The 13,764-nt window shown below is 55.9% G+C and overlaps 5 protein-coding genes across 5 annotated transcripts; 3 read left to right on the top strand and 2 right to left on the bottom strand.

Annotated features, from left to right (window-relative positions):
* Nucleotides 1–87: 87 nt before the first annotated feature.
* Nucleotides 88–1,854, top strand: LMH87_003513 (uncharacterized protein; the record flags this gene model as incomplete). Its single annotated transcript, XM_056193947.1, has 3 exons — nt 88–1,120; nt 1,196–1,768; nt 1,826–1,854. The coding sequence occupies 3 exons, from the start codon at nt 88–90 to the stop codon at nt 1,852–1,854; spliced, it is 1,635 nt and encodes a 544-aa protein (XP_056048308.1).
* Nucleotides 1,855–3,913: 2,059 nt separating this feature from the next.
* LMH87_003512 (uncharacterized protein) lies at nt 3,914–5,141 on the bottom strand (the record flags this gene model as incomplete). Its single annotated transcript, XM_056193935.1, has 5 exons — nt 3,914–4,069; nt 4,255–4,389; nt 4,472–4,669; nt 4,931–4,958; nt 5,074–5,141. 5 exons carry the CDS (start codon nt 5,139–5,141, stop codon nt 3,914–3,916), a joined length of 585 nt encoding a protein of 194 aa, XP_056048307.1.
* A 2,864-nt stretch (nt 5,142–8,005) lies between these two features.
* LMH87_003511 (uncharacterized protein) lies at nt 8,006–9,163 on the top strand (the record flags this gene model as incomplete). The annotated part of the gene is made up of 2 exons (XM_056193924.1): nt 8,006–8,461; nt 8,519–9,163. 2 exons carry the CDS (start codon nt 8,006–8,008, stop codon nt 9,161–9,163), a joined length of 1,101 nt encoding a protein of 366 aa, XP_056048306.1.
* A 605-nt stretch (nt 9,164–9,768) lies between these two features.
* Nucleotides 9,769–10,682, top strand: LMH87_003510 (uncharacterized protein; the record flags this gene model as incomplete). The annotated part of the gene is made up of 2 exons (XM_056193913.1): nt 9,769–9,941; nt 10,043–10,682. 2 exons carry the CDS (start codon nt 9,769–9,771, stop codon nt 10,680–10,682), a joined length of 813 nt encoding a protein of 270 aa, XP_056048305.1.
* Nucleotides 10,683–10,950: 268 nt separating this feature from the next.
* On the bottom strand, nt 10,951–13,470 carry LMH87_003509 (uncharacterized protein; the record flags this gene model as incomplete). The annotated part of the gene is made up of 2 exons (XM_056193901.1): nt 10,951–13,292; nt 13,365–13,470. The coding sequence occupies 2 exons, from the start codon at nt 13,468–13,470 to the stop codon at nt 10,951–10,953; spliced, it is 2,448 nt and encodes an 815-aa protein (XP_056048304.1).
* Nucleotides 13,471–13,764: the final 294 nt, after the last annotated feature.

Here is a 13,764-nt window from a genome sequence, read left to right as displayed (position 1 = left end):
ATCACGACATATACACCACTTCTTTAAAATCTGCACAAGCCTGAAAATGACAGTGTCGGCAGCAGCGACTACACGACCACGACTACAATGATACACGACAAGCGCGGAGGAGACTCCGGCGGCGGTGACGGCGACTGGCACGAAGGCGAGGACCGCCAGGGTCTGCTTGCTGGCGGCGACTACGGCCATGATGACGGCGGCAGCAGCAAAGAGGTGGCCGCGCCCAACGGCGGCGAGCTACCGCAGGTTCGCACACCAGGACGGGTGCGCTTCAACGACGTCCCCGAGGTGGTGCGCATGAGCACCGCTTCCTCGCGGCGATCCGGCGACAGCCTCGACGGTGTCGACCACGACGACCACGACCCGCGCAGCACGCTCGACCTCGAAGACCCGCTCCGCGACGACCACGACGACCACCGCAGGCCGCTGCTGACGAGCATCGAGGCGCCGTCGGTCGCGCTCGCCAACGACCTCGACGACGCGGTCGAGCAGGAGCTGCGACGACCGAAATCCGGCCTGCAATCCGCCTTTATGAACATGGCCAACTCCATCATCGGTGCGGGCATCATCGGGCAGCCGTACGCGATCCGCCAGGCCGGCCTGCTCGCGGGCGTGGTGCTGCTCGTCGGCCTCACGGCCGTCGTCGACTGGACCATCTGCCTCATCGTCATCAACAGCAAGCTCAGCGGCACGAGCAGCTTCCAGGGCACCGTGCAGCACTGCTTCGGCCGCGGCGGCCTCATCGCCATCTCCCTCGCCCAGTGGGTCTTTGCCTTTGGCGGCATGGTGGCCTTTGGCGTCATCGTCGGCGACACCATCCCGCACGTCCTGCTGGCCGTCTGGCCCGGCCTGCCGGACGTGCCCGTCGTCGGGCTGCTGACGGATCGCCGCGTCGCCATTGCCGTCTTCGTTATGGGCGTCAGCTACCCGCTCACGCTGTACCGCGACATTGCCAAGCTGGCCAAGGCGAGCACCTTTGCGCTGATTGGCATGGTGGTAATTGTCGCGACGGTGCTGATCCAGGGCCTGCTGGTGCCGTCAGAGGCCAAGGGCGAGTTTAGCCTGCCGCTGCTGACGGTCAATACGGGTATTTTCCAAGCCATTGGCGTCATTTCCTTTGGTAAGTTTCAGAAGAGAAGATGATGCAGCTGCCACAGAAGAAGAAGTGTCTGATCTAACTCGAGTAACATTACAGCCTTTGTCTGCCACCACAACTCACTCCTCATCTACGGCTCGCTGCGCACGCCCACCATTGACAACTTTTCCCGCGTCACGCACTACTCGACCGGCATCTCCATGGTAGCGTGCCTGGTGCTCGCGCTCGGCGGCTTCCTCGTCTTTGGCGACAAGACGCTCGGCAACGTGCTCAACAACTTCCCCTCGGACAACACCATGGTCAACGTCGCGCGGCTGTGCTTTGGCCTCAACATGCTGACGACGCTGCCGCTCGAGGCCTTTGTGTGCCGCGAGGTCATGCAGGAGTACTTTTGGCCCGACGCGCCGTTCAACCTGCGGCGGCACCTGGTGCTCAGCACAGGGCTCGTGGCCGCGGCCACGTTTCTGAGCCTGGTGACGTGCGACCTGGGCGCCGTGTTTGAGCTCGTCGGCGCGACGAGCGCTGTGGCTATGGCGTACATTCTCCCGCCCATGTGCTACATGAAGCTGACGACGCGGAGCTGGCGCACGTACCTCGCTGGCGCCATTGTCGTGTTTGGCGGGCTGGTCATGGTGATTTCGGTCATTCAGGCCGTCGGGAAGTTGGTGAATAGTGAGTAGCAGGAACCTCTTGCAACGGGAATAACAAGTGGAAGCTAACAGGTTGCAGACACAGACGCTCCGGTAAAATGCCAATAATATGAGCACGAAAGATGTCTTTCTTTGTCCCTTTCACACTTTGTATATATATGTATGAGCTTTAGGAGGGAAGATGACTCGGGATCCAAACTCGGGAAAGGTATGTGCTTTGTATAAGCTGCCTGCAACTTTTGGGCTAGCTATCAGGATAAGCAAGGAAGGACGAAAGACGAAAATGTGGCAGCATAGACACACCAGCGCTGTTTAGACGTACGGCATACGTGGGAGTTTTTATTCATTTATTTGTACCATACAACTCGGCAGGGTTTCTGTCAACTTTGGAAACAACAAAGTTCACTGCCTCGCATTCGCAAAGGCTTAGTGTGTAATACTACGACGTTGTCCGACTGACATGGGACACAAGACAGCCTGCCAGACATGTTGACTTTGCAGCCTTCTTGCTCGCTACGTTCAAAAGAACAGCAGAAGAGAGGGCCAGAAAACAGGCTCGGCGCGCCAGCAACAAATACCAAAGGCTGCTTTCCGATAAGCCCTTCTTCCTAGGTAGGCATATACGTACCCCGCATCAGTCTAGAGGGGCCCCTCCTGACAGAGGCCACCCAGCGCACCGTGGGCTCTCGACGAATAGCAACGAGTGAAATACAAAAGATTACCGTCAACGAAACCTTGCCTATCCCCAAAACGGGAGGGGCCTCTAGTAAACAAACCATTTTTTTTTTGTGTGTAATCTTCCCTGGCGCGTCGACAGTAGCTCCGGTCACACAAGAAATGTCCCCCCCTCCTCCTCCCCGCCTAGGCTGCAGCTGACCTCGTGAGGGGCTCGTCGTTCCCGTCGAAACCCTTTCCTTCTCTTTTGCATCATTCTGCAGAACATCACCAACTCGTATAAAAAAAACCGCCAGGAAAACTCAAGTACAACTAGCCAACATGCTCGTCAACTACAACCACACCACCTGCCCCAAGTGCAGCTCCGCCATCAGCGACGGCGGCAAGACCTGCGGCAGCTGCGGCGCCGTACGTTCTTCTTCTTCTTCCTCTCCCAACCTCCAAAAAGCGTACAACTAACACGGGAGTTTGCTTTGGCTAGACTTGCCCCAACTAAATACGGTTGGTAAAGAAACTGACGGGCCATTTTGACAAGCGCTGGGGAGATGCCGGCGTTCCAGTGCTGTCGATATGGGAAAGACCGGGAGAAGACGTGTAGAGTAGCGGCGATTATGATGTGACGACGACGACGATGAAGAAGAATAAGGCATAGGAAACGGAGTTTACGAGGCGTGGAGAGATTGGTTAGATGACGCTCGGATGATCACGATGACAGTCACGGTTCTCTCAAGACAATTCAGCAACTGATTTACAACGCCTTCCACTGTGACACACGAGACATGCATGCACTTTAAGTTTGACTATACAAGACAGGCAAAGTAGAAATGTAAGAGAGTTATATTGTGGCGAGCTCCAGGAACTGGAGCTCGCGTCTCATGTGCAGCATAGTTCGAGGCCGCACATAATCTTCCTCATCGGCCTGTCTCTCTCTTTCTCTTTGCTGTTCCTTGTCCTCCGCTATCAAACAGTCTGCAGAAAAGCACGCACACACAAAACAAATGTAAAAGAAACACGCCCAGCATGGCCCCCCATACATATATCGCTAGTCGGTCTGGCCATCATGATGCTCACCCACGGTAGGCACCAGAAGACGAGCCAGTCTCGGCTTGTAGCAGCAGCAAGAACAGGGACACAGCCCTGCTCGGCCAAATGATAACAAATCAAAGACGTATTAATTATGGCCCTTCTAGCACCTCACTCGCTCAATCCACATCCGCAAGTCCACGCGTCAAATCAAAGCCAAGGTACAAGCCGGGTGACATCTAAAAAACTCCAAAATACGACAACCTATGTAGACGGCTTGCCAGTCTGTCTGATCCGAGCCGTCACCTTTCTCCCCTGATGAAGCAGCCGAGGCGGGTCGTGCTGCTGGTCAGAGTCGCGAGGATTGTTTAAAAGTTTGCAACGCGGGATCGGCCTGCGCCGAGGAAGCTAACATGAGCATGAGGTCCAGGCCATATCCGTTGTCGAGGTGCCCGCGCGAGTTGGCTCTTTACAAAATGCGGCACTTCTTGTGCTTGGTGCGGCTACTGCGCGAAAGCAGAGCAGCGCGGGTGGCGTGCTCGAAAACCTCGTGGACGCCTTCGTTGGTCTTGGCCGAGCACTCGAGGTACTTGTAGGCACCAATCTTCTTGCGAATCTCCTCTCCCTGTTTCAAGTGTTAGCCGATGGACGTAAGCGCGAGACATGCGGGTGCGGCAGTTGGCCGGGCGAGTGTCGACGGGTCTACGCCGAATCACGAAACGTCTGGCGCGCAGAGTCGAAATGACGGGTTACGCTCGGGGTCGCGTGGGGGACACAAAAGCACACGGGAGCACAGGGAATGCGGCATACCTCTTCGGGGCTGACGGGCTTCTGGCTCGTCTTGGCCAGCTCGTTTGTAACCTTTTGGTCGTAGCGGAGATCCTTCTTGCAGCCAACAAGAATGATGGGGAGGCCCTGGCAGAAGTGAAGGACCTCAGAGATCCACTGTGGTGATGGCGCAACGGTTAGCGGAAATCTCACGGGTGCAACGGCCGCGTGACCGGGGGTTGTGGTTGTGAAACTGTACCTTCTCCTGGACGTTGTCGAGAGAGTCGGGGGAGTCAATGGCGAAGCAAATCAGAATAACATGCGAGTCGGGGTACGAGAGGGGGCGAAGACGATCGTAATCCTCCTGGCCAGCAGTATCCCAAAGGGCCAGCTCAACGTGCTTGCCGTCAACCTCGACGTCGGCGACATAGTTTTCGAAGACGGTGGGGACGTAGACCTGGACAAGGTAAAGAACAGCGAGTTAGCGGCAAGTAACTCGAGAAAAAATCAACGTGACTCAAATTGATTTTTGACGGGAGTCGGAGAAGTGTGAAGGCGCGTGTCGGCGAGATTGGGGGTTGGGCTGGTGCGTCGTCATGCACACTGTTGTCGGTGGCGATCGGTCGGGGGTAGGCAGGTAGGCAGGCGGGTTGCAATGGCGGCGTCGCGGGCGGCCGCCGAGAATAGGGGAGGCTCAAGACGAGCAAGGAGAGCTTACCTCGGGGAAAGTGCCCTTGGAAAAGACGCTGGAAAGCAAAGTTAGCACAATGTTGATGGGAATGGCGATGAGGTCGCGGGTCTTGCTGGGGGGTTGCGTGTCGGGTGGCAGGCGGAGAAGACGAGGCGACTAGTGGTACTAACATCAACAGACAGGTTTTGCCGCAGGCACCGTCGCCGACGATGACGAGCTTTCGGCGGATTTCAGCCATGGTGTGTATTTGGGGGAGGGATGTGAGGGTGAAGTCGAGTGGAAAGACTGTTAGGGGGAAAAGATGGCAAGGAGAGCAGATGAGATGCACGGGTTGGGAGTGGTGGAGGATGGCAGTTGGTGGATGGAGGAGCGAAAGGCGAACGTCAGAAGGGGGTTTGTGACGGGTGGAGAGGAGAAGGACGGATGCTGGGCTGGTCTGGGAGCTGGGAGCTGGTGGTCGAGGTACCTCCCTGGCCCAAAGCACAGGTAAAAGGTACAATAGATAGCTGCTGCGACTGGTTGGCTGCGCTGGGTCTGGGCCTGCCGACGTGTGTGTGCTGGTTGAGCTGCCCTGCTGGGCTTGCTTGCCTTTCTTTCGCTTTCGCCTCTGACAGGCGGGCTGTGCTGGTCCGACTGGCGGGCTGCCTGCGAAACCAAGCTACAGCGCGCGCCAGCCGCTGTGCTCCTGCCGCTAGCCCCTGAAGGGTACCTGTTTCCAGTTTCCTACAGCTACCTACATTAAAAAAGTTACAGGGAACAGGTCTCTGAGCGTGTACCCGGACCAAGTTACCTCCGAACTCTTTTCCAGGCTGCTGCCAGGCGCCGCCAGGCACATCTTTGTCCTCAACCGCTGCCTCCAGAGAACCTGGTTGACCAGCCTGAGGCTGAGGCTGGGCTGTGCAGTGTTGTGCTGTCCATCAGCTGGGCCGGTCTATTGCCCATGTCTCGCTACAGCCGCAATAAGCTGCATGGTTGCCTCTATCAACTTGTCATCTCCGACTCCTGGAAGCATGCACACTTTGCCTGCGTGTCTCTGCGTGGCACTGATTCACTGCTGATGCAAGATGAATAATTATCAAATTCGCCATTCTCATTCTCAAAACACTCCGTGCTCAATCTTCACTCATTCTAATAATACCAGCAGTGAGCGACCACTTGTACCTCTCATATAAAAATATAAAAACCCCTGTCGTTTCAACGCTAATGTTACTTGTCATCGGCCGCATACATAAATGGCTTCAGTGACTCGGCGCATTTCATCCTTTTTTGGGTCAAATCTTTTCTGGTAGTACATACACCCGTCTACGGGCAGATAAACTCTGGGCCACAACACTAGCAATAATAACATGTGACGCCCATCGAACCACTGCCTGCCTGGTTGCCTAGGTAGGTAGGTAGCTAACGAGAATTGCACCAATTACTACCCATCTTTGGTAACCAGTATCAGTGCAGTGAGCATGCATGACTCCAGGAATCGCCAAGCATGCGAATTCGCCCTGGAGGCGCTCGCGAACTCATCATGTCTAGACTACACCTTATACAACTATTACAGCTTGCTTGCACCCGTCCCACGGTCGCTTTGTCCCCCCTGGGGTTCATACCTTACTAGGACCGCTTCCAAAGCTGGTCGTAGACGCACCACGACGCACTACACTAATGCGACAAGGCAATGAGGCGACTGGTGCAGAATGCTACCATTGCATAGGTAATTCCAAGCATAATTACGGATTATGAATGTTTTTTTTTTAAAGCAACGGGGCTTGTCACAATGCTTAAACCAAGCCTTCGCCGCCACAGTCACGAATATACTGGTAGAACTCAAGGTGCAGTTTGTGCCCTCTCTATTCCGTCTTTAGGTGGGATCCAGTCGCCTTGCCAGCGCCCATTGGTTCGGCCGAGTCCCAAGATGCCGTTTTGCTTGAAACAAAGCAGTCAAGATCGGCATGGCGCCGGCACGTTCAGGCCACGCGTGCTAAGTAGAAGATGAAACGCATCTTTCCCGTTGCAGTCATAAATAAGTAAAGTGGTACGATTTTCGCCCTAATTCTAGCAGAGCATGCACCGGAAAACATGATTGCCCATTCATCTTCTCAAGATTTACATAAGTAAGCTAACAAGTACATAAATTGCAACTAATACTTGAAATTTTGAATGAGTTCTTGGACACCCGACGCTCGATGAATCACCTGTTGAAATTATGCTCGCTTTTGCGTCTACGCTTGAGAACATCGATAATAATAGGGCGTCGAATCTCCCATGAAAGACTGAGCAGCGGGAAAGAACCCGCGGTTTCGGACATGATGGAGGCAAGCAGCCTTGGACCGCGATCGCCCGGCCGTCTTAACTAGGGCGTAGTCTAGGGGGTGTTTTTTTTTTTTGACATAGTATCGAGAGTAAGAGGCCAGTAACCAATTTCGCCGTGAAATGATACCCGCTCTACACACAGACAGAATGATGTTTTGAGCAAGACTATGGTTGAGGAAAGCTTCGCGGCCCGCTCTCGGGTGACAAAAAAAGACGTTTCGCTTAAGTGAACATAAAAAACTTGTTGCCTCTTTTTATCTTTCATTCCCCTCTGTAGTATCTCTATTCTCTACTTTTTTTCTTCCTAATTCCCTCGTTCTTCTTATTTCCTCTGTTTCCCCCCTCTATTTCTGCGGCTTCATGCTGGCGAACCACCATCGTTGTGTCTTTTCTGCATTACCCCTTGCCTCTAGTCACCGCACCGTCAAGCCACTGACACAGCAAAGACAACATGGCTCCCTTGCAATTGCAACTTGTTGAAGGACACATTTTATTATCCCAAAAGTCGGTTCGTTTTTGTTTTCAAACACCAAAGTTTTGGCGCGAGAAAAGCCGGGGACGCAAAATTGCACATACAGGGTAGGCTGCGTTACGCCGCCCATACCGCCTTACCCTTTCGGGATTTTCGCAGCTCTTCCCCCGAAATTCCTTTTCGCATCAACTGCACGCGACCCTGGCTCAATCATCGACGTCCTCGATCAGGCGCCACGTCTGCCACCGAGCGAAATTCAACACGCAATCCCCAATTGATTCTCCTATATCTCAATCGATCCGTAGGAGCCCCGTAACAGAACCGCCATGGACAAGATTGTCAGACGTGTGGCGCACGCCCAGCGCTCGGCCACTCGCAGAAGTCAACGGATAGCGAGGCGACAGAAGATTCAAACGCACTATCGCGCCCAAGAAACTATAAAGCAGGCCAACCGAGAAATCATCAACAATATCAAGGATGCTAAAAAGGCTACCAAGGAGGACTGGGAGCTTGGTCCCCTGGCCCCTCAGCGCGATCTCGGCTTCAACAACCACGGTGTCGTGATGCACCCGATCCGTGCGGACTGGAGCAACTACGGCCAGATCAAGTACCAAAACAAGGTCGCTGAAAAGCGTTGCGCTTGGGCTGGAGGCGCCAAGATGCTTAATCTGGCCCCTGGCGACAGAGTTGTCATCTTCGAGGGCCACGACAAGGGCAAGATCGACACTATCAAGACGATCCAGCCCGAGACTGGCTCCCTTACCCTAGAAAACCACAACAGAGTACGGAGCGACCTATTGGCATCAATACAATCCCAAATGTGCTAACGACTTCTCCAGGCCATGGTCCAGAGCATGCTCGACCAACCACCCCGCTCACAGGCCATGCCCCTTTCCATCGACGCGGTCCGACTCGTATACCCTCTGCCCGATCCCGTAACGGGCGTCACCAAGGATACCATTGTCAGACAGCTCAAGGCCGTGCCGCCGAGAATGGAGTCGCCCAACATGACCATTGAGCGGTGGCGCTACGGCAACAAATGGGATCGCATAGTGCCCAGCCTCAACAGAATCATTCCCTGGCCCGAGACGGTGGCGCCCGAGTTCGAGATGACCGCCAACGACACGGCCCGTGACCAGGTCGAGGAGCGCACGTTCTACTACAGCCTCACCGCGCCGCCCATGCCCGGGGGCGTCATCGACGAGCTGCGCAACAAGTACTCCAAGTTCAGAACCAGACACGAGGACTGGTACGTGGCCGAGAAGGAGACGGAAACGGAGGCCAAGGCTCGCAAGGGCAAGACTGTGCGTGCCATGCAGACGCCGCTGGAAGAGTTCAACGAGATGCAGCGGGCCATTCGCGATGCTGCTGGCGAGCCCGAGCTGTCCGAGGACATGCTGGCCAAGATTGGCCAAGTCATGGCCAAGAGCAAGGCCGAGGCGTTGGAGAGAGCTGGTGTATCAGAGGTTGAGTCGAAGCAGTAAAGCGCTTCGTGTGTTAATCATCAGCGCTGCTGGATTTCAAAGCTGTTTATTGCTGAGCTGGTCTGCTGGGAGGCGGGCTGAACTGGCATGTGTACTACTCCGCCGAGGACTTGTAAATTACGATTCGAAAAATAGACATCTACCAAACATGTTTTCTTCTGTCTAAAATGTAACTTTTCAGAAGCCGTTGTGCTTTTCTATTTACAAGCAACCGAACCGCTGTTCTGCAACCGATAAAATTGACCTTGATGTTGAACACCAACACATGAAACGAAGCAGACTCAAAAAGTCAAGCTCCAGTTGGTATTGAACTCTCGATCGACGACACTTCAATTTGATCGCCCCAGACAAACAGTCAATAGCGGAATATTCGGCGAAAGCTTCTCTACGTAGAGCTCCGGCCGTCTCCGAGCTACCAACAGAGTAAGGGCAGCTCTTTGCTTTTTTTTGGCCGTTGATAGCGCCCCGCGCCGAGCCCCCCACTACGACGCACCCGATAACTTACAACCTTGCCATTCGCCCCCCTCACTCTCATCCAAACTTTCCTGCAGTCTTCTCTTCCAATTCATCCGACTTGGATAAAAACCAGTAGAGTAGCTGAAATTATGTCGCACTCACACGAAGGCGTCTCCCACGCACATGATGGCGGCTTCAACGCCCAGGAGCACGGCCACTCACACGAGATTCTCGATGGCCCGGGCAGCTACGTTGGGCGCGAGATGCCCATCGTCGAGGGCCGGGAGTGGTCCGATCGAGCCTTTACCGTTGGAATTGGCGGGTGTGTTTTCCTTCTGTCCATCATCTCCTTATCCACTGTTGAAGAACATGAGAGAAGAACTCATTCAAGCTGGGAATGCTAACACCGCAAACCAAAACTAGGCCCGTCGGCTCCGGCAAGACGGCGCTCATGCTCGCCCTCTGCCTCGCTCTCCGCCAGGAGTACTGCCTCGCGGCCGTGACCAACGACATCTTCACGCGCGAGGACGCCGAGTTCCTGACGCGCCACGCCGCGCTGCCGCCCGAGCGCATCCGCGCCATCGAGACGGGCGGCTGCCCGCACGCCGCCGTCCGCGAGGACATCTCGGCCAACCTGGCCGCCCTCGAGGACCTGCACCGCGAGTTCGCCACGGACCTGCTCCTCATCGAGTCGGGCGGCGACAACCTGGCCGCCAACTACAGCCGCGAGCTCGCCGACTTTATAATCTACGTCATCGACGTCAGCGGCGGCGACAAGGTCCCGCGCAAGGGCGGCCCCGGCATCACGCAGAGCGACCTGCTCGTCGTCAACAAGACGGACCTGGCCGAGGCCGTCGGTGCCGACCTGGGCGTCATGGAGCGCGACGCCCGCAAGATGCGCGAGGGCGGGCCCACCGTCTTCGCGCAGGTCAAAAAGGACGTCGGCGTTCAGCACATTGTCAACCTGATCCTGAGCGCCTGGAAGGCGAGCGGCGCCGAGGAGGAGAGGAGGAGCCAGGGCGGACCCAGGCCGACGCCTGGCCTGGAGAGTTTGAAGAAGTAAAAGAACGGCGATACCAAGCTGCAATATTCCAAGGTGACATTATGAAAACATGTATAAAAAGAGAGTCGCTGGAGCTGGCCGATTCCTATGGTTCAAAATATAATTCACTGAATTTAATGTGCTTTTTTTCTTAACCTAATAATCCTGTTTTCCCAACACGTTGATGCGTAGTCCGTTGTCATGATATATAAGCGTGAATCCCATCTCTCTCTCGTCGTTATTTGCCCATTTTTTGTCTTTTTTTAAAATCATATCTCGTGTACCCTCTTTACGCCATGGTCACGTCGCCATCAGCTTCGACAGCACTGGCAGCACCAGCCCCGGCACCCAGCAGAGGCTCCTTGATCGGCGCCGCGTCGCGCGGCCAGACTCTCTTGTACAGGCTGATGCCGATTGAGTCCTGCGGGTTGATGCGTCCGTCAAAGGTAGCCTTGAAGTAACCGTGCGTGCCGAGCGGCTCCTTGAGGTAGCCGCTGCGGCCGCGCCGCGTCCACAGCGGCATGGCCTTGAACCACTCGACATCCTCGCGGTTGAAGAACATGTAGCGGATGGTGACAATCTTCTTGTTGATGTGGTACGGGTGGCCCGTCAGAATGATGCGCTTGGCGATGACGCGGTTGGTCGAGGGCGGCAGCGCGGTGCCGGTGCCGATGAGGGCGAGGCCCGGGCTGCCCGGGCCATCCTCGTCATCACCGATGACCTCGCCGGGCGTCGTGCGCTTGAAGAAGAGAACGGGGACGGCGCCCCAGGTGACGGGCCCCATAAAGGTGGCAATGGCGCTGCCGCCGGGGTGCAGGTAGCGGGCGTATTTGTGTACGTCGTTGGGCGTGGTGCCCGCCTGCGAGAAGAGCGGGTTGATGACCATGCGGCGGGGCCCGCACTGCACAATGATTTCCTCCTTGGACTTGACCGACTTGCCGTAGTCGGTGCTCAGGTTGAAGAGATAGTTGACGGCCGTCTTCTTGTGCTCGTGGCGGAAGAGCGAGAAGAGCGCGACCTGCGACGTCGGCTTGTGCGACTGCGCGAGGCTGGGGGAGATGCCCCGGACAAAGACGTGCACGCGCGTGCCCGGCTCAACACCGCCGACGAGGGCCTCGCGCACGGCGCGCGACTTGGACGAACCGTAGTCGGGGACCCGAAGCAGGCGGCGCCAGTCCTCGGGCTCGTGGGCGCGGTCCTCGTCCTCCTGCCACACGCTGGTGCGCAGGCTCTTGAGGCCGCGGTACCGGGAGAGGCGCTCGCGGGCGAGCACGTGAGGGAGTAGCTCAATCTCATCAGGGAACTCCTTGTCATCCTCGGCCTCGTCGCGCTTCTTGGACCGGTACTGGGCCAGCTGCTCCGCGTCGGCCGCCTCGTCCAGCTCCTCCATCATTTCGGACTGGGGGTACTCGGAAGGACCACCTTCTGTGGGCTCAGGTTGGGCACGACCCTCAATGCCGTCTTCGGGTGCGGCTTCGTATTCGTCGGCGTGTGTGTCTTCCATTTCCATATCTTCCATGTCGGACTCGGAGTCAGACACATCTTCGAGGTACCAGGCTGACTGGTATTTGGAAGTTCCCTTGGGGACCTTCTTCTTTGCTTGCGCCTCCTTCTCGTCCTCCTCAGAGAAATAGTGATGGTCGTCAAGCAGGACACCTTTCTTGGAGGCATCAGCAGCACCCTCCTCAGGCTCCTCGGCGTCCATCAGGACGTCCTCTGGCGCCAACTCATTCAAGTCATCGCGGTCGTCGCTAGGCTCTTCAAGAACCTGGCTGGCCTCGTCTTCAGCAGATTGTGTCGCATTGCCCTTGCCGTGTTTGGAGAGCGGTGCAGCAACGATTTTCTCGATCTGAAAAGTACCCCAGTCACCGACTTGTACTAGTCTATCGGCCTTGAGGCCGCGGCCGCGGACGACACCGGTAAAGACAGTAGCGTCAGATTCTGTGTTGGCAAATTGAATATCCTCAGCGAGCAACCAGCTGCGCTCGTCCCTCCACCGAACACCCTTAGGTGTTGTGCTGCACAGCGAGCGCATCAAATTGGCGCATTCTTGTCTATTTTCGAGGTTGAAGACTTTTTCCTGCTCTGGGTGGAAATGTGTAATGAATGACTTTAGGGAGCTGACAACGCCGGGTCGCTGCTTGGCAGGTTCAATTTGGTCGAGGCCCTGAACGACGGTGAACAGAGTTGACAGGCCTTGGCTCTCGACAGAGCGCAGAATGAGCTCGCCGAGAGGGTCGACCTCGACGGAGGCAGAGAGAACAACAACGACAAAGTCGGCAACACGGGTCGCATCGAGGCACTCGGTGAGGTCGCGCTGGAGGGGCATATATTGGAGCTTCTGCTTGAAGCGATCGACGGGGACTCGAAAGTTGCCGGGTTGAATGTCGGCGGTAATATCTAAGCTGCCGTTGAGCTGCTGAATAGCGGCGGCAGCGTCGCCATCGGGGCACAAAGGCAGGACGGCAACAATTCTAGGAGCGCCCTCACGGTTGTTGAAGACGGAGGTGCCCTTGAGATGCTCTTTGTGCTTGGTGAGGCGGGCCTGCTTGGCCTGGTTTCGTCGGTCAAACTTGGACATGACTTGTTGGTGGGGTGTCTTGCGCGATCCTTTTTCGTTGGGAACTCGGCCTGTTGGAGAAGACAAAAAACGTTAGTTATTGGGCAGGAATGAAGCAAGGCGAAGCCAGGAGTCCGTCATACCCTTGGCACGGTCTCGTAGCTCGTGCTTGGAGGCGGCCTTGGATTTAAAAGGCTTGTGGGAGACCTTGGTGGTAGGCCTATGCGAATGGGCCACAGCGGTAGGCATTTTGCCGTCACCACCGGCTTTGAAGCGGAGAGGAAGAGAGTCCAGGTTGAATAGGGTGCAGGTTTCGGCTGGGCACGAGTACGAAAGTTTTATGTCTGCTGGAAAACCGCGGTAGCTGGCGCAAGAGTTGCAGAGGCGGCGGTCGGGCAGATGGCGGGGTGTGGATGGTTATCGAGAAATTTTTGTGTGGCCAGCGCCGATAAGTTTTTAGTGGTGGATGCCCCATGCGACACCGTGATGGCAAACGTGAGCGTAGTACGGAGTGTGTGGGAGTACTTTTGGTTTTTAAATTTT

The sequence above is a fragment of the Akanthomyces muscarius genome, chromosome 2 (assembly GCF_028009165.1).
Source record: "Akanthomyces muscarius strain Ve6 chromosome 2, whole genome shotgun sequence".
Taxonomy (NCBI): Eukaryota; Fungi; Ascomycota; class Sordariomycetes; order Hypocreales; family Cordycipitaceae; genus Akanthomyces; species Akanthomyces muscarius.
The sequence above is the reverse complement of the archived record's forward strand: the minus strand, read 5'-3'. Positions and strand labels throughout refer to the sequence as shown.